General features: G+C 41.9%; 1 protein-coding gene across 2 annotated transcripts; it reads right to left on the reverse strand.

Annotated features, from left to right (window-relative positions):
- Positions 1 to 3,776: 3,776 nt before the first annotated feature.
- Positions 3,777 to 7,898, reverse strand: gpr157 (G protein-coupled receptor 157). Of its 2 annotated transcripts, none has more exons than XM_080030370.1 (4): positions 7,450 to 7,898; positions 5,456 to 5,669; positions 4,768 to 4,962; positions 3,777 to 4,290 (listed from the first exon to the last, which is right to left on the reverse strand). In XM_080030370.1, exons 1-4 carry the CDS (start codon positions 7,755 to 7,757, stop codon positions 4,069 to 4,071), a joined length of 939 nt encoding a protein of 312 aa, XP_079886496.1. In that variant the 5' UTR covers positions 7,758 to 7,898; the 3' UTR covers positions 3,777 to 4,068. The 2 variants fall into 2 exon arrangements, with proteins under 2 accessions (XP_079886496.1, XP_079886495.1); XM_080030369.1 differs by having other exon boundaries at positions 7,381 to 7,898.
- Positions 7,899 to 19,138: the final 11,240 nt, after the last annotated feature.

Genomic DNA, 19,138 nt, shown 5'->3' on the forward strand with positions numbered 1-19,138 from the left:
TTGCTTCTCTGCGCCTATGAGCAGCTTTCATAGGAATGAATGGGCGCCATGTTTCAATACGGTGTCCATTTCTTTATATGTCCATGGTTCTACGCATACGAAACACTTTTGCACCACATTTACCACCTGGGCGTGGTGCAAATCTACCTGCAAAAAAACCCACAGCCGAGACTTGCAGGAGCAGATTCGAGCAGAGAAAACCCTCAGCTGAGACTTGTAGGAACAGATTTGAGCAGTTGTATCATCGATTTGTGCTCGCTCATTAAAATGCTGTGCTCGATATCATTTTATTTGAGAGGACATTTTTCACAGATGTGCAACTTCTGATGCGTTAGTTCACATTTGGGTTTACGAATGCACAAATTGGGGGCATGTTCTCACATTATAAAACACGGGTGTGCAAATGTGTTTTGCACCAACTGTGCTGCAATGATTGTAGCAAAAGTGTCAAGCGCATGACTCTTTGAAGTTGCGATGCACAGGATAGGATTTGTGCACCCGTAACAACGATTTGTGAACTCGTAGCCCCTATTTTGTGTCCACAATGGTAGAAAAAATATTTACGACTTCAAATTTACTGTTACACATTTGTGACTTTGGAGTACACATGCAAAACAAATATTTACGACTTCAAATCTACTGTTACACATTTGTGACTTCAGTTTACGCATTCGAAATCTGCAGTTACATGTGCTAAAGACTTATGCACCACATATACCTTCATAGATATCTGCTACTTTTATTGTGCTGTAGCTTCATATAAAATGGTTCAATTGATGGAATCTACAGCTGTCATTAAAGGGTGGAAGTATGTTATCATCAAGATGATAAAAGACACACAAGCGTCTTTTATTACTTACCCACCTGCAGGCTGGATTACCCATTGCTGAAAACACAAACAGTTTGCAAGTTAAAGGTGGAGTTAGCGATTCTGGAGAATGCTTGTAGTTAAAATCACTTTTTTGTCAATATCAGTGAACATCTCCCCATGATTTGCTACCTGTCTGTACTGTGTGTTAGATGGAAAAAAATCTAGTGTTAATACACAGCCTATATTCTGTAAACCTGCATTTAAACAAGGGGGGCACACCATAGCTAGCATTATGCCCGTTTACAGAGCCTAGGCTGGATTGCTGCTTTTGACAAAAAGTGATATTGACAACAAGCAGTCTCAAGAATCGCTGACTCCACCATAAAGACTTCGGTGTTGATTTGTTCAGTTTGAGGGATTTATCTGTTCTCATGCTGATCACGCTAATATTTCTTGTTATGTTTGCCTTTTCTTGTGTTATTCACATGCTGCGTTGCCCTCATCTTTAAAGCTGAGTTCGTTTGTCAATATGACGGGCTCGAGGCTGTTGGCTCTTAAAATGGAGGTTGCCCAAAGGATGCCTAACTGCAAAAACAATCCTAACATGCATGCCTGTGAGTAGATAATGATAATATATATATATAAGAAGTCAGAACTATGTATGCTGAGAGCAAAAGATCACAAAGAATATAGTGTTCCGTAACGTAGGATGATATCAGCTATTCTGGGTTAGTGAAACCTCATGGTGGTCACATTGAAATGATGTGTCATCTCATGGGAGAACTAGAGTAAACTGTGACTTTTGAAGGAAGAACTTTGAAGGTATTGTTACGTTTTCAGAACACTGCGGAGTGAGCTGCTACATTTCAGAATTTCAAATCCAATATCAAACCTTTAGGATGTTTTCTATAACGTGTGTCGCCTCTAATTAAAATGTCATGCTGCAGTTCTGCTCTACTGTCTCTGATGGACAATAAAAATCTCACTCAACAACCTGTGTTGTGACAAAAAAAGGACTTTGATTAACTTGACTTGTGAATGGTGAACCCATGCGGTGTAGTACGACCCTCTGGTGGTGCTCTTTAACTTAATGAATTAGGTGGGCGGGGAGCCAGCAGAGGAGAGTGCAGAAAACCCTTCCTTAAGTGTTTCACACAGGCTCTCCAGTTACCTCAATGTCAGCCAAATCTCTGATCCGACAAAATGGATTAATTCCTGCAGGAAATACAGCAAGTGTCGGTCCTCTGCCTCTGTGCTGAAGGACAAAAAAACTGTCAGCTGGCTGTTTTGGATGTCATCAGCATAAACAGCATCCACCTCTTCCATTTTCCCAGGCATGATGTTGAGTGCTCTGTCACTGTTACTGATGGTCCGGAGAGAATGAACTCTGCACTGTGTCCCATTAGTTTTTCGACCACAGATTAAAGGAAAACTCTTTGCATCATAAAAAAAACATGTGTAGCCTATTTATGTGTTGAATATTTTCAGTGTAAACAGTATAAAGTCCCCATGTTCTGGGAAAAATGTATGAGAACTGACTGACCTCATATGAGGGTAACGATGAGTCTGTTTGATCTGATATAAAGACTGGTTACAACAGCATCATCCACTTCTGCATTGCGTCGTTCGTCAAACAGACCAACAGAGACAATACGGGACTTTCAAAAGAAGCGCTCGTCCTCTGTGAGAGTCAAAAAACAACAATCACTTGGGGAAATGAGAAAATTGGCTGTCAATATGGCGGGCTTTCTCCGTCCTCACCTTTCACAACAATCAACAAAGCAATAAATCTAATTAGAATGTAGATCAAGACCTCTGAGGCAGGCTCATTAAGACTCAATATATAATATATTATGAAAAGCTAGAGCAACTATTGATAGTGGCATGATGAGTGCACAACCAGGTCGTAGCCCCGAGCAGTTGAGTGAGTTTATTCTCCTCGTTGGTTGGCGTTTAGCCTGCAGCTCAGTCCCCTCAGACAGGAACCAACAACAGCAGGGGTCAAAGGAGAAGTGAGGCCTACAGGACTCTGGGTTTTGAGGAGGAAGGATGACATGTGATGGTAGGTCATGCATCGTGACCACAGTGACAGTAGTGATTTCGAGTTAATTCTGGGGACATGTCAAAAACTGAGGGGCTTTCACAACTACTGTCTGAGAAATGTTGCAACAATGAATTTAGGCAATACTTGAGAAAAGAGAAGCAAGAATATACTGTATATGGCATCAATCCCTGATATGAGGAGGAGGAGCAAACTCACCATAGAGTCATTTTATTTACTATATTTTAAAAGAGAGGTGGTCAGATTCATGTTGCACGCAAATCGTTTGAACACACCCAAAGTTGAACTGAACTTATTGTAGTATATTAAAAGGTCACTTTCAGGTGCAAAATTGTAATTGTTCTTTTTTAAAGCTTCCGCACTAACAGATCAGCAAGTGAGGTCAAGCAAGAGTGAAAATATTCATAGAAACTTCTCAATTCATACCAGCATCATGCTTTTCCTCTAAATGTGTGGATTCTTTGTTGTGCTCCACAGCTCTGTAACAGGAAGTGTAAATGAGCAATATTTTGGAAAAACAATGAAAACTACGCCAAGGAAGATAATAAAGCAGCACTGGAACAATGACATAAGAGATTAACTTTTTTCTCTCTGCTACAAGTCCACTCTAACTGACATGAACTTAAGCTGACTGCATTTGCAAGCTTTTCACAGCCATTTTCTAAGACAAGGCTTTTGATAGTGGAAAGAGGAGATTGTGGGTGGCTTATAAAGCTTGGTGTGAAAGTAAGTGAGCAGTGAGGAATTAAAGTGATAATGTTTTACAGTTATTATTTTCTTCTTTGGGTCTTCTTATTTGGGTTAGCATAACTATAAATACCAAACTTGAATACTCAGTGGAACAGGGGGAAGACTGAATATTTATTTCACAGTGATAACCTCAGGATGTAACAGAATCCACACAGTACATGATAAATAAAGCTGCTTAACTCCCAAATGCAATTAGAAAAGAGAAATGTGTGTAAAGAACAACTTAAAAAGAGGAAAAGGCACTTTTAAAGTTTGGTGTACAGAACGTCTTAAAATCTACAATATATTCATGTGCAACATATTCAGTCTGCAGCATTCAAAATGCTGGTGTACTGTCTGGCAGCACTATCCTCACTACCGTAACTGCGCCTGCACAATCTCCAACCTTCTCGGTAAAGACAATCTATGAACAGAGAACTCCCACTTCACATCCCAGAAATCAGTATCATCTATCCATCCCAACTCGACTGGTGCTGTCCTCTTCCCTCTGAGCCGTGGAGGTGTCCTGTTCCTGTAGCAGCCTGTGGGGGGCGCCATGCGATTGCTGCCCCTCCACTCGACACTTGGTGCAGCAGCAGAGCGCGGTGCAGAGGCGTGTGCGGATTGGCTGAGTTAACAGTACAAACATGATGCAGTTGGCTGCTCCCTGTGAGGTGTTGCCAATGCCCTGTTGGGTCCAAACAAAAGCGTTTAGGGGACTGTAGCAGTAAGAGATGGTAACATTGTAATAAAATTCCCCTTAAAAAGGGTTCAAAACATATGTTATGATGTCACAAAAATGGCCCAAGACCTTATAACACAATACATGTAAAAAATAAAATGCCATCCATGTAGAAAAAAGCACAGCATTGCATTTTGGGAACTATTCATGATGAATGCAGGATGATTCACAGGCTTGCCAGCACGCAATCAATCACACACCATCACAAGTTTAACAACACATGTACTAATTATAGAGCGCATTAACACCCACTTATGTCCCAACAAAGAAACAAAACAACGCATATACACGCACAAAATCTAAAAGGATGAAGCGGTATTTTCAGGGCAGGAAACTCTAGTTGAAAAGTTGATTTAAAAAAGGGGGAAGAGTTAACATCTTCTACAATGGACATCAGTTGTGTAAAAGAAACCTCAAACTCACATGTAGCGTGACCAGCACTGGGTTCTGTCTGGCTGGAGAGCCGGCGAGCAGCAGTATGAAGCGCACTGTGCTCCAAATGCGCAGGACGATGAAGATAATGGGAATGAGGGTTAGCTTCTTATCAGCCATGGAGGTGAATGAGTTTGATTGGGGCCTGTTGGCCAAGATGGGACGGTACTCGGACAGGGCGGCATGCTGCGTCAGACAGAATTGTTTTAAAAACACGAAAAAACATGAACAAAAACAACGAAAATAAGAATATAAATAAATAAAAAAACAATGAGATTGTGCCGTCAAGGACAACGGAGCATTTTCTCACAGCCTGGCTGCTTTTTCAGGAAGAAGTGTTTCAGTGGGGTAGATTAAATAACATTAGAAATGCTTCCGCCAAGGAGGTTTAGATTTTGATCTTTATTTTCAAGTGCTATTTGCTTGCTTGATCTATCAGTGTATGTATTTAGATACTTCATCTTGAAACAACAAATGTTGAAGATACAGAATGTGCTTTCTAGTTTGAATTGTGTTTTGTATATGAATGTATATTATGATTTGGATGAATAAAGTGCATGTCTATCTTTCTATCTATAAATCCTTAAGAAATTATTCCACTGCTGTCATCACCTTTGCGATTGGTGTCATAAAAGCCAGCATGTATGGCTGGTAGAAAATAAGCTGGCGTGGTCCTCACCGCTATGTGGATATGCCTCTTGATCAAGATGTAGAGGACAGGGAGGGTGAGGTAAGCCAAGAACTCCCAGATCTTTCCAGTCAGCAGCATCCACAGCACCCGGTCCGGAGCATGGATGCTGACCCAGCACCAGCCCACCGACACTTCTGACGCATCGTAGCCAATCTTGTTCAGGGACACGGCTGCAACAGTGATAGCCAGAGGAACACCCCAACTAGGCCATAAAACAAGAGGGTTACATTGGATGAAACATAACTTCCTCAAAAGGCAAACTTCTTTGGCTTCAGACGCCTCCTCAAAAAGGGTGTACATATGTGATGCACTGCTTTATACGCCCAAAAATATTGCATTGATTGACATTTGACCCCATGTGATCGAGGTTGCTTGACACTGCATCTAGTCATACCAGTTGTGTTACTCTAGCCTAGTGCATCATAAAACCACTAAATGGTTACAGTACTAGAGGGATGTGTGCCATGTTTACTCCCTGAACCGTCACAGCTTCTCTCAAAAAGAACATTTTAAAATAAAAGCCAACTATAGGCCTACTTTCATGGCAATACATGACCCAGTTATCATAAATACCATTATCCTTCAGGCCTTGTTGTATGTGTGTTATGTATACAAGCCTCGATGAATGACTCTGTTGTGTGATCATCAATTCAATGGAGCATTTTTTTTTTAAGAATTCCCAGAGACAAAATTTGAAAGAACGACAATCACAGACACTGTGGTGAGGCGTACCCAAGGGTGAAAATGTTTGTGCCTCCAAAAATAGATCAATTATACAGCGCAGTGAATCAACTCTAACAATCAACAACATAGAAGGCTCATCAACTTGCAGATGTAAAGTTGACACAAAGGAGAACCATATCTGCATATTATCCTGTTTTTCCTGAGAAACTTTGACTTAGAGTTGTGTGGCTGAGATTTGAAAGATGTGTAAATAAAAATGTAATTGTCAAAATAAATGTTAGGCTACATTTTCAATCTACATTTGAGGGACACAAGTGGTGCTCATCTCCTTTGGCAGTTGCAGACACAGTACAGTGTAGTATTTTCCTGGTTGGACAAACTTTGATTTGCTAAGATTAAAACAACAGTCAGACTTGAGATAGCCGCAGAAATGAATTGCAGAGCATTTCCTGCCTACTAGTGGAGCATAGCTTGACTCCCTGTGCTTTGGAATTGAAACTTTTAATTTTAAATGCCATTTGGGATTATTCATCCATCCACATTGTGCTGTGATGTCAATTAATGTTTTATTATCCATGTTTGTTTTGTTTAGCCTATTTAAATTGTAGCTTTGTTCTTCATCTTCAATTTTAAAATGGGCTTGCATTATTACAATGTGTCTGTTTACATAGCCTTATGTTGTTGTTGTATAATTTATGTTTATGTCTTAAGCTTTTTAAATATTATTGCCTTATGAAAACCACCTTTTTTATTAGCATAGGACTATACACCCTGTGACCTCATCACTTTTCTTTTTTTTCTTTATTTTGGTTAGTGAGTCCATAGTGAACTAGTCCATCGTGTTACCATGGAAACGTAGCTAGTGCCCTAGTTACGCTAAAGTCTGGGGGTAGCTACTAGCCAGTGTGTCAGCCAGGCTTACAACTTTAGCTTAAATTGGTATTTTTTTATTTTTCTATGAGCAAAGTATAAGTTTAACACATTAACTAAACTTAAAAAAAACAAAACAACAACGCTGGTATTGTTTTGACAGGAGTTAGGTCGCTAACGTTTGCTGCCCAAAACTGGAATATAACGACGTAGGCTAAATTCAATTTTTAGCATGCAGTCCACATACCAGGTGTCCTGGTTAGACGACAGCTATTTGTGTTGTCTAACTGCTTACAGCGAATTCTTAATAATAGGCCAATAGCTTGTTCATCAAGCACAGGCTGCAACCGCTCACTCACCTGACAAGGTGGAAGAACAACACAAGGCTGTCGGCGACTATTTTGCTCGACCTCACAATGAACACGTACAGGTAAACGGCGATGGCCACGGTCCAGAAAAAGGAGCTGGTGTTGGCGAACGTGGATATCGCGCCCTGAACGACGCAGTCCAGCGAGTCGGTGTGGAAAACTCTCCACACTCCGAAGGCGTAGGAGACGGCGGACAGCCAGTCGGAAACTGAGAGGAAGACCAACAGTTTCCTCGGAGTTGTCCTCAAGTCTGACCAAATGATGTAGGTGAGGATGATCAGCGATGAACCCAGAAATGACAGCGCGCACGAACACAAAACCACCACCTGCTCAGAAAAGTACACGACTGTCTGATTTTCATTAGCCATCGTTCAGACCGATTAGGTAAGCCTCGATCACCTCATGGATACGAGCAAGCTATCACTGTCTGAACGTGTGTCAATGTTTGCAAACACTCCTCCGTCGAGCAAACTAGTCTTTCTCCTTCTGCATGTTTGTTATTTCTCTGAATCCGGGCGACATTCAATACACAGGCTCGAGTCTACCCATGTGACTTAATAAACTTCGCTGGTGCTTTTCAGGGTAGCACAACTTTCCTCGTTGTTTTTAACCCTTCAGTGGACGCCGCCTCCTCTTCCCTCACTCCACAAGTTGCAACAACCGGAACCCACAAGCAGAAGTCAGTCAGCTGGTAAGGGGCCTACTCATGCGGGGCTATTTATGGCTAATGGTCTTCGCTTGTGTGACTTGTGTTTTATTATACTATCTATGGTGTGACCCTAGTAAAGCTGTGACAAGTTTGTCGCATAAAAACAAATGACGACCTGTCATTGTTCCCAATCGAGGCACAGTTTCCTATAAAATATGTTATGCCACCTGTTTCAAGCATAACAACAAACACGTTAGGAGTCAGGTAATTAAGCAGCCATTAACAAGTATCTGACATCTTACATCTGATTTTATTTCTGAAACTAATGACAGATTTAAAAAAAAAAATAAAGTAATGTAAAGTAGGCTACAGTAAAATAATATTTGTTTTAATCCCTTAAATGCACAATGCTTGAATTTATCAATAGTTTTTTTTAAAGGGAAGCAAGGATCAATTAGATAAGGTGATATTATATTGTTTAGTTTTTTTTGCCATGTGCCATAAACAGGACATTGTTGTATATTTGTGTTATATGTTCTGAGAGCACCAATAATCATAAATTGAGCAGAAGTACGTAGGTGGGCGGTGCAGGCTAGTGTAACCCATGCAACATGTAACATTTTCATTGCAGGCAAACCTAGGATTGGTACCTTTGGTGAACTTTGACTACTTCCTAAATTCGTAGTATAATTATATTATGTTATAGACTCTATAATATACATTTTAAATGAAAAATAATTTAAGAAGTAAGCATAACAATTATGTAAACATGTTTGAGTTTTGAGTTATTCCGTGCTTTGTGTCAAATAGCTGGTCATTCTTTGGTGGCCTTGTCATTGTGCTACACCAAAGACTCTAAAGCCATAAAGCTGTGACCTTGTGTGAGAACAGGAATTTAATCCTTCTGCATTGCTGCAGCCCAGAAAAAACTGCGACCTGTCTTCCTGTGTGCAGCAATGCAGTGGCACCTTGTCTTTTTTTTTAAAGATGTATGATCAAAAACCATTAAAAAACACAACATTGTTAATCTAGTGTTAATATAATAAGCTAGAATCAGTGTCCCTGTAGGTTAAACCTTTTTTTTACTAAAAAATCTTTAATCAGAAGCACTCTATTTACGTGTGTCTGCATTTGCTGCGTGGTTCTGTGAAATCCTAAATTATTGCACACCTGGCATCAGGGCCATCCTGCCTCATCTGCACTCCACTCCGTGTTTGAAAGTTGGCACCATTTTTATTCCAAAGGTCTCAAAGTGCAAAGTGGTAAAGTGTTCCATGATACTGAAATGCTTGTGTATTGTGCAAACAAACAGGCAAAAAACAAAACAAATCAGACTTTATGTAACTTTTATTCACCGTTTTTTTTTACATATAAAATCCATTGCATGGATACATTTGACTGCACCTGATAATTCAGGATTCAATTATATCCACTATTAATAAGCAGTTTTAGCATCCACAAAAAAATACTTGTAATTTTTCAGACAATTTAATTTAGGCAGAAAACAACAACATGCAACTGAAAAAATAAGGACAGCTATATTTTCTGAATGAATGGAATTTAGGACTGTCTCAATGAGGAAAACAATTCTATGTTGTTTTGACCAATTGCTGCAATGAACAAAAGTGTGCTCAGAGGCTGTTCTTAGTCACAAGATGGCAGCAGAGGAAGATTTGAGGATAACAATGTTGAAGTTTGATGCTTTGATCTAATATTACATATTGCAGAGGCTGTTAACAAAAGGTTTTATAAACTACTAGTCAATCTATCGTCAGGTGAATTTGTATCTGGTCCTGAGCTTTTCTTAATTCCTGCAGTGTCAGCACACTTGTACAAACTTACAGTAGCAGCAGGACCCTTGTTTGCTACAGTGCTGATATGCGATTTTTTCCCCTCCCTCTTTCTCTCGTTCCTGTGATCCCAGGGCCTCTTATTGCGAAGAATTTCTGCGGCAGTATACTTGCTGATTGCTTCGTTCTCACTCCTCACAACAACCAGCTAAGACACTGCCAGAGAAACACCCACAGGAGCCATGTCCGTCCGCCTGCCTCTCCCCCCAGCAGGATCCTGAAGCTGGGCACCTCCACTGGTGAGTCTGGCACCGTGGACACTTTTCATGAGCAGCTTGAAAGTGGTGGTTGTTGGAAGGCAACGGGCACACACTAAAAGCCTCCAGGGGTGCCATGGTCCCATGCCAATAGCCGGATGCTCTGCAAAGGAAGTAGGACATAAGGATTAAGTAACACACCGGTTCGTGGAATAAACTTAATTCGGCCTGATACGTTTAAAATAGAAGGAACATCTTGTCAGATCTTTTTAGAAATCTTAAATGAATATTTAAAGAAGCAGCCTCCTGTGCCCTACTCATTTTTATATAACTGCGATGCATTGATCTATGCTCCAGTACCCAAAGTGACCCCAAAGCTTGTTCCCGAACAGATTCTTGATACTCCTTTAGTCTTTTGTGCAGCATCACTTTAAGTGCACAGAACTTGGGCAAACAGAAACCCCCCCAACCTAAGAATAGACTTACCATGACTCATGATTTTGCAACAAAAGTGCAGTTTGATTTAGCTCTTGTGTGTGGGTGTGTGTGTGTGTGTGTGTGTGTGTGTGTGTGTGGGGCTTTCTATTCACACGTCACCAAAACCATGTAATGCAAGTGGCTGTCTGGTTATTAGGGACAACGGCTAAAATCCCCTAGCTATGCATTGCGTTTTACTTGCTGCAGTGCTATTTTTGGGCCAGCTGACCATCCCATAGCGTCCTCTCCATGTGGACTCTGCTATGCTGACTGAACACCATGGGTTGTAGAGAGCGATCCGCAGTCACTAGCATACGAACACAGGGAATTGTGAAGGAGATAGAGAGGCGTCGGGAGGGATGTTTGGAAAAAGTACAGTTGGATGAACGTCCTCTATCTGGTGTATCTTCACTGTCGGAATCCGCAGAAAGGCTATTTGTAGCTCTCTGTGTTTGCTTTTGGTATATTTGATGACGCATGTTTTGTTGTATAACAGAACATTCTTCAATTGGTGGTTGGAGCATTTTGATCACATCTGATGTCGAAGACAGAATTAAGATTCCTTTTTTATAAATATTGTAATGCTCTGATACCAGTTTTTTGACACTTTTAATGCCCATTGATACCAAAGCGTATTCTTTATTCATGGGCCCTGTGTTACACACATAGACACAAGTGATGCCCACTGACAAACACAGAAACACAGCTTGACCTGCATTCATTTGCCAAACAGCTGCATCTGTGTGTCTTTGTGGCGAGCCAGAGGCTGCCTTCACTGAGCACATGATGACAGGAATTCCTTCCTGCTCAGAGCTTGATGTAATCCCTAATACAGGATTGAGGAATGCCAGTGAAAACAAAACGCTGCTTGCTAAATGAATGACTGGCTGCCTCACTGCATCACACAGCAAACAGCAGCAGTAGCAAGGAGCCTTGAATCACAAACCTGTCAACAAATATACGTAATGTGGCCTCAGGCTGGGTTCACCTTTACTGTCAGAATGATGTCATCTTATTCCTGTACTAATAACCAGACAAAAAACTAAAAAGTAATGGGAAATGTGTGTATACATGTTGTAAACATAGTATTGAGAGCTAGAGAGATACTAGATGAAACACCATGATTATGGCGTTAAACCATTGATTAGTGATTAATCTTCCAATTATTTTGTCAAATAACCTATAAATCGTCTTCCCTGAAATAGCCTGGCCAAGTGTTCGAACACTAAGACATTCAAGGAAAAACCCCACAATAGAGAAGCTGGAACCAAATGTGTATTTTTTACTTGCAAAATAACAAACAATTGATCAACGGAATAGCTGCAGAGTCATTTTTTTTTACCATTTGTCAAATCGTGTCAACTGAGCTCTAAAAAAAAAATTATAAAAGTTTTATAAATTGAATATTTTAAGTAAGTACCAGTATTTTAGAAAAGTACCAGAAGTGATACTAAATATTTGTTCACGTTCCTTCATCTATTATTATTCAATCAGATATTCCCTATTTTCTTTGATTTTAATTAACAGCATTTAAGTCATTTATATATTTTCATGTTATTTTCTGAAGCAGAATTCTTGCATTAAGATGACCTTAAACATTAGGGCAAAGTATGATTGGCTTATTTTCATTGATTAAAGTAGATTAATCATCACATTATTAAAACACAAAGACACACACTTATAGTATACCAGACCCAACTATACTTCCTGAATATGCTGGATCCCTCTGGATGGTAAAAAAAACAAAATCAAAATTCACCAAGTCACCCAACATCCCCTGTACCTCACCCCCGTCCCCCCTCTCTGCGGTACATTGCTTGGTTGTTCCGAGTGTCAGCTAACAACGCTCAAACAGTCAAGCTCCCCTGCTCCAGTCCCTTTCCACAAACCTAATCATCTTATGGCTTACGACATAAGAATTTACTGTAGAGCTATGTTTCAGAACAATGCTACACATGACACGCGCACACTGATGGCATGCCCGATGCCGGGGCTTAGCCTCTCTTGAGGTTTATGCAGTACAAGTGTGTATATTAGATGATTTCATTCCAAATGAACAATTCCAAAACACCATTAGAGGCATTTTTCAGTCGATAAAAAATTATTAGACAATAAAATCCTGGTCGTGATATTTATTCTCTACCTTTTGTAGTACGTTTTTGAACTTTTGCGGTTTCATCATCAGTGTATCAGAATGGTATGTCAAAATGCAATCTGTTAATAAGTCAATGGTTTTTAGTCTTACAGAATACGCACTACCCCTGGTTACAAGAAAACAAGAGTTGCCCCAGTAATTATCTGCAGGTCTGACCACCCACAGGAAAATAGAAAGATCATAGTACATAAGACAATACATGATTGTTGTTGAGTCACTTGAGTGATTAATGTGTTTGAGTTTTGATATGCCCATATGAGTTATTATTGTAGAGCTAGTCAGTTACATGTCGCAATTATGTGTGACAACATCCGTTTTTCTATTTATAGTGCATGTAACGCTGTGGCGCATTCATGACACTAACACAGATTCATTCAAAGCCACTTGAACTATCAATCTATCTCTGGTCTCTGCTTTTCGGGGAAGGAGAGGTGGTCATTGTGAACATAGGAGAAAAACAATAATAAAAACTGCTGTCCCTCTCTGTGAGGATCCAACTGTGGTCGGAGGAGTCCCGGGGTCTTGTGAAAGGGTCACTGGTGGATGGCGGTGATCTGTCTGTGCCGAGGTTACTGTGCCACTATGCGCTTGGTAACCCGTGTGTTTGGGTGTGTATTACAGTTGTCTGCATTCAGTTACCTTGTGTATAGTTACCATAGCGTCGTATCAGCATCAGGACTCGGCGTGGACGCTTTTCGCAACACTTAAAGAGCCGCACACTTCAAACTGACATTGTTTCATTTATACCTAATTAATTACAGGCCTTATGCAGCAGATCCAAGACCTCAACCTGGCATATTTTCATTTCCCCACACTAATTAGTCTTCCTGAGGTTTGACTCAAAGTGGAGGTAGGCCCTGCTCCTCTTTCCTCTAACAAATTAACCTAGAGTCTCACTGAGGTACCCGGTAATAATATTACATGTGAGAGGTTTTTATTCACACACATAATTTTGACACTCACCAAGTAGCGAGGCAGCGGTGGAGGTCCTCCATCCAGTTCATCTCCAGCGAGTGTGTGCACCCTGGTGTTGACATCAACGGGAGTCTGCTGCAGGGCTCACCCAGTGGGCCACTCCACTCTGGCAAGCTGTTGACCACACACTTCTCCTCTCTCTCTCTCTCTCTGGCTGTCTGTCCTTTTGCTCCACTCAGGCCGTACAACAAGTCAAGACATGTTCCAACACGCCACCAACAGCCAGGCAGGGTGTATGAGCCTGCTCCTAGAACAGAGGGGGAGGAGCAGAGGATCAGAAAGAGAGGGGGGGAAACCCAGAAAACCCCCAGCAGCATGACTCAGCCTGCTTCAGTAGGTTAGCATTTATACTCAACTTTTACTTTGAATTCTTTAACACATGAAAGGATTATTGTTTGAACATACATTAGGATTGATTCCCTGTGTGACACGGATAAATACATTTCTTTACAAAAGCAGAGTCGATGGCAACTCACTAAAAAGTTGTCCTTGAGAGAAGATAATTTTTGAATCGGACTGACATGTCAGATCATCTTTGTTACATGATAGATCATAAAGATTTCAGTTTGCCTGCAGGCACGGACCTCTTTCTCTTTTCACCTTGTCTGCCCAGCTAATGCTAAAACCTCAGTCGTCACTGTGTGGAAGCTGAATTGAAAGTAAAATGAACACCTTAAATCCATGCTCCATCAATGCTAATCATTCATACTTTTTAATAGGAAGTAGTCCTGATTTATCTTCAACTCAGCAGAATGAATAGTTTATATAGAAGCTGTAACCGGGCACCATCACATCCTGCTATTGTGAAAGCTGCTGAATCATCAAATCATCTTACACAGTAACCAACAGTAGGTCATATCAATTAGAGATGAAGGCCATCAGTAATGATTCTATGTATATCATAGGATCATAGAGAGATGTACACAATGGACATCTCATTCTGTGTAGCTACTCACACATGCAACCGTATGAGAGGAGCAGAATCATCACCATCATGATCTAATTATGCAGAGCTGCTCTGAGCTGCTCTTTTCTTCCCCCTTTTTTCTTTTTTTTTTTTTTTTACTGAAGGAGGGGTAATGCGGGTTCATCATTACTGTAGTTGAAGTTGATCACTAGGCAGATTGTGGCTGCAGCAGCAGGAACCAGCTCAGCAAAACTCACCTGCTACAATCTGGTCCCAGTCTGGCTGCCTGAGCGTCTCTAAAGCAGCCTACTGTACATCACTGGTGCCGCTCTTCACTGCAGCCCTTCACCAGACTGATGACCTTATCAATGAAAGAGCAAAGTCACTATGATGCTCCACGAAAATGAACTGAAAGCACTGTCAGGTCTGCTTTGTCTTTTTTCCCGCTGAAAGAAACTAGAAAAAGCAGTGCAACTTTCTTAAGGAGCAGAATAGACATAAATGCCTGCACGTAGTTGCTTTAGTTTATTAGAAGTGGTGATGCGGCACTGCACTGCACAGCAGCATCCTGACAATGTGCCAGCAGTAGTTTCATCAACTTCATAATTTATAGTAGTAGGAATTATCCGTTTGCACAAGTATGAAATATGGAGAGTCATTGAGCTAAAGCTCCCTCACAGGAAATTTGCTGAAGTTCAACAGCAAAATTATCACATAAAACTGTAATTTATTGTTCTTCCTACCTGGGACAAAGACTGCAGCTCAGGCCTAATGCTTGTGTCTGTGTTAGTTTGGAAAGGGGGGGTACCCCAAGCCCAGCAAGTTCAAAGCTTGCTGCATTGATTACATCATCGGAACTGGAGTGCTGAAACGGGACAATGCACCATCGCGGGAGGGGGGAGGGGGGGGGGGTTGCAAATGTCTAATCTCTCCACTGCCTCCCTGTGGAGCAGTGTGTGTGTGTGTGTGTGTGTGTGTGTGTGTGTGTGTGTGTGTGTGTGTGTGTGTGTGTGTGTGTGAGTGTGTCTTTTTTTTCTGCTCTGAACTCGGCCTAGTCCGGTCCAGAGCGAGACGGCATGCTCTCCCTCACATTTACCACCACTGTGTCACATGACCAATGGACTGTCTGAGAGAGAATGATAGTCTCAATGTGGATCCCTGCGTGTGTGTGTGTGTGTATGTGTGTGTGCATGTCTGCGTGTGCATATTGAGCTATTAGGGGCCAGCACTGCAGGAACTCAGCTGCTGCAGGACACTGCAGGATTGCTGTTCTGCTGCTGGCTCACTGGCACTTTTTTCTCTCTCTCTCTCTCTCTCTCTCTCTCTCTCTCTCTCTCTCTCCCTCTCACTCTGTCTCTCTCTCTCTCCCTCTCACTCTCTCTATTTCTCTCTCTATTCACTCAGGCAAATTGCTCAAGGAGAACGGTGAGAGCATGTGCTGCATACTTTTTCAGGAGGGTTGGGGGGGGATTGAGTGGAGGAGAAAGGGGGGGGGTAGAATCACAGAGGTGCAAAGCATGCCTCTGAGGCTTTGTGCTGGACAACTGTACCTCTGAGAGAGACTACAGTAGAGAAATTGGAGACGAGGGAGGGAGGAGGAGGAGGAGGAGGGAAGAAGAAGAGGAGAGATGGTGGGAGGTGGGGGGGAGGGCAGGAGAGAGTTACAAGGAACATCAGGTGAGTGCGGCAATTTCCTTTTCTGGCAGTGCAACACCCACCCTCAGTTAAAAGTACATGCAGGAGAACTGCAGATGTTCCAAGATGATGTCAGTCTCTGGATGTGGCAAGGACCCCATGCTACTGCCCTTCTGCGATGGCGCAAAATCCAAAGGCCTGAGAGACGCTTCAGACCTCTGCCTCATAAAGAGCGCGCTGACTACGCAGGGCCGCCTTTCTCAAGGTCTTAGCACAGTTACCTGAGGTGAACTCAGAGCTGACCCAGCTTGCAGGCAGAAGAACTGACCTAGTCGGATTCATTATCCAGACCTCCCAGACAGCTTTCAGAGCATATTATGAATATCAACTCGCAATGAAGTTTTCTTGTCTATAAACTAATGTTTACGTAGCCCGTTGAGCGTAGGTAGTGCAATTTGGCACAAAATAACACCGACTTTTTTGGACAAGAGAGCTGCTGTGATACTGCTGCTGAATACATATTGCCTTGTGTAAGAGCGGGTCAGCTTTAATAAAAAAAAAAAAAATTCAAATTGTTTATTTCGCTAAACTCCAAAAAGAGTCCTACAGAACTGCACTCTGCCCTGATATCCACTTTGAGTACTGCAGAAAAGTCAGACGTTTTGCAGAACTTCATGACTGCACCACAGCTCCCCTGTCCCATGCAGGCCACTGTAGCCTCATTCTCATTTCCGCATTTCAGCACTCAGACACTGACAGGGCACCACCACTGATACAGTAGATCCTTCGCACCAGTTTCCAGCATCGTATTCACAGATAATACATGCTGCTTAAATGTCACGTAAAGCCACAACTATAAAGTAGGGAGCTGGGACTATCTGTACTCCCCTAAAAGCTTAGTCAGCAAAGATAAAAGTCTAGTCTAGTTGAGGAAACTCTTGCCATCCAGATTATTAGTATATATTTTTTGTCCTTGTCCTGTGTCAAATGGCGAGTCCTCTCCACCAGACGCTATCTGACACGCCGGCAGCTTTTTTTTTAGCGCGTACAATGTGTTAAACATGGATGAGAGAGCAGCGGAGCCTGACCGCTGACTGCTAACTGGATGCTTGGCTGGCTGGCTGGTTATTACTGGTGCAGAGGAGGCTGACACTGATGAGACCGAAGCAGCCAGGAGCTTCAACAATGCAGGCATGCACACACACACCAACATACGTAAAAAAAAACTTCCGTAAGGCTGATATAAGAAGTATACCATCCTATGCAAAGACATAGACACAAAAGACACGTAATACAAGAAAAGAAGACTGAAGAGGAAATCAAATGTATACCTACGGATGAGCCTCGGAGGGCATCACTCACGGGGCGGTGATGGAGGAAAACTTCTCTGCACTCACTCTGAGCCCTCACGGTTGCTGGTAGTGATGTGCTTCCATGGCGCGCTAAAGTTGACTGCAGCATTGCCTCCTGAACAGAATGACATTGTTTGCTCTCTCTCTCTACCCCCCCTCTCTCTCTCTCTCCCTCACTCCTCCTCCTCCTGTACGCTCTCGCTCCCCCTCCTCTCCTTTGCACGCTTGCTGGCAGCATAAACTGCACAGCTCAGCAGTGTTCCCCCACTGCCGCAGCAGATCCTGCATGAGCTCTGCGTATCTGAGTGGGATGGGACTTTTAAAGGGGAACGCAACCTCCAGGGTCAGTGCGTGTGTGCACATCCTCAGTCTGCCCTGTCCTCCTGCACCCTCCCCCAACGCCCCCCTGAGAATCATCAGTGCATAGGACTCCTTACAAGAGAGACCCCCTCCATGCACACATAACTCTTCATCCCCCTTTTATTCATTTTTTACACTACAGCAAAAGCTGTTTTGAGATAAGGAACGGTTCGCTCCAATGGGAGGCCATCCTCCCTGGCGTGCTGTGAAACTTGTCACAAAATCTCTGAAACTAATTTCCTCTGAAGATGCCCGGAAGGATTGCTACAGGGATATGATATTTAAGATCGCTTAGCTGAAAAATGTAAGTGTAAAGTAAGAAAATGTGACATTGTCTCAAGCTGACTTAAGAAAGTCAAAAACTTGGTATCCACATTCAAATCAAAATGAATTATTTCTAATATGGTGACACAGTAAAAAAAAGAAAGAAAAGGATTTGATTTGTTATTCTCTTATGCAATTGTTATAAACTATTTATTCAAGTAGGTCAACAAAGTACAAGGCACACCACTGTATTATTGCACACAGTTCACCACACATTTTGACAATCATGCAATCAGTAGTGAATGTTACTATCTAAAAGCTGCTGTCTCAACACGCTACAGTTTCACAATCCTCACAGGAAAAAGAAGATCCCCCTCAGTAAAGTGAGATGACCTTAATCTGCAATCCCCATTACCTGCCTTACATTACCCAAAATGCACTGCTATACTGGTGCTATTCTGCAGTGCGCTAAAATATAGAAATATCTTGACCAACCAAATTTGTCTTTTGCACGTTGCACAACTCTGTGAGAGTGAGATCATCCATCACTTAGCCAACCAATAAGGTTGAACTTCTCTTTTCTGCAATATCTTTACTTAAAAACACACTTTCTAAGCTTTAAGATATGACGTTTGTCGTGCACTGCAATGGTGGCTCCATTATACATTCGGTGCATTTTTAGCATCAGCGTCTTAGCTGCTTTTTGCAGCATTGCAGCGCTCTCTGCTTCTCACTGCAAGAGCAAGGCTTCTTTTTTTTTTTTTTTTTTGCATGCCTTGTTTTTTTTTCTGGGCTCCCATGTTAAACCATGTGATAATTCGTCCTCTGGTGCATGCATCTCATATCAACTGTCAAGTCAAGGTCTATGCTTGCTTATTTTAGGCACATTCTGAGTGTTATACCAGTAAGTCTAACAATTATAATGGTT

Source organism: Ammodytes marinus (assembly GCF_949987685.1).
Source record: "Ammodytes marinus genome assembly, chromosome: 7".
Lineage (NCBI taxonomy): Eukaryota > Metazoa > Chordata > Actinopteri > Uranoscopiformes > Ammodytidae > Ammodytes > Ammodytes marinus.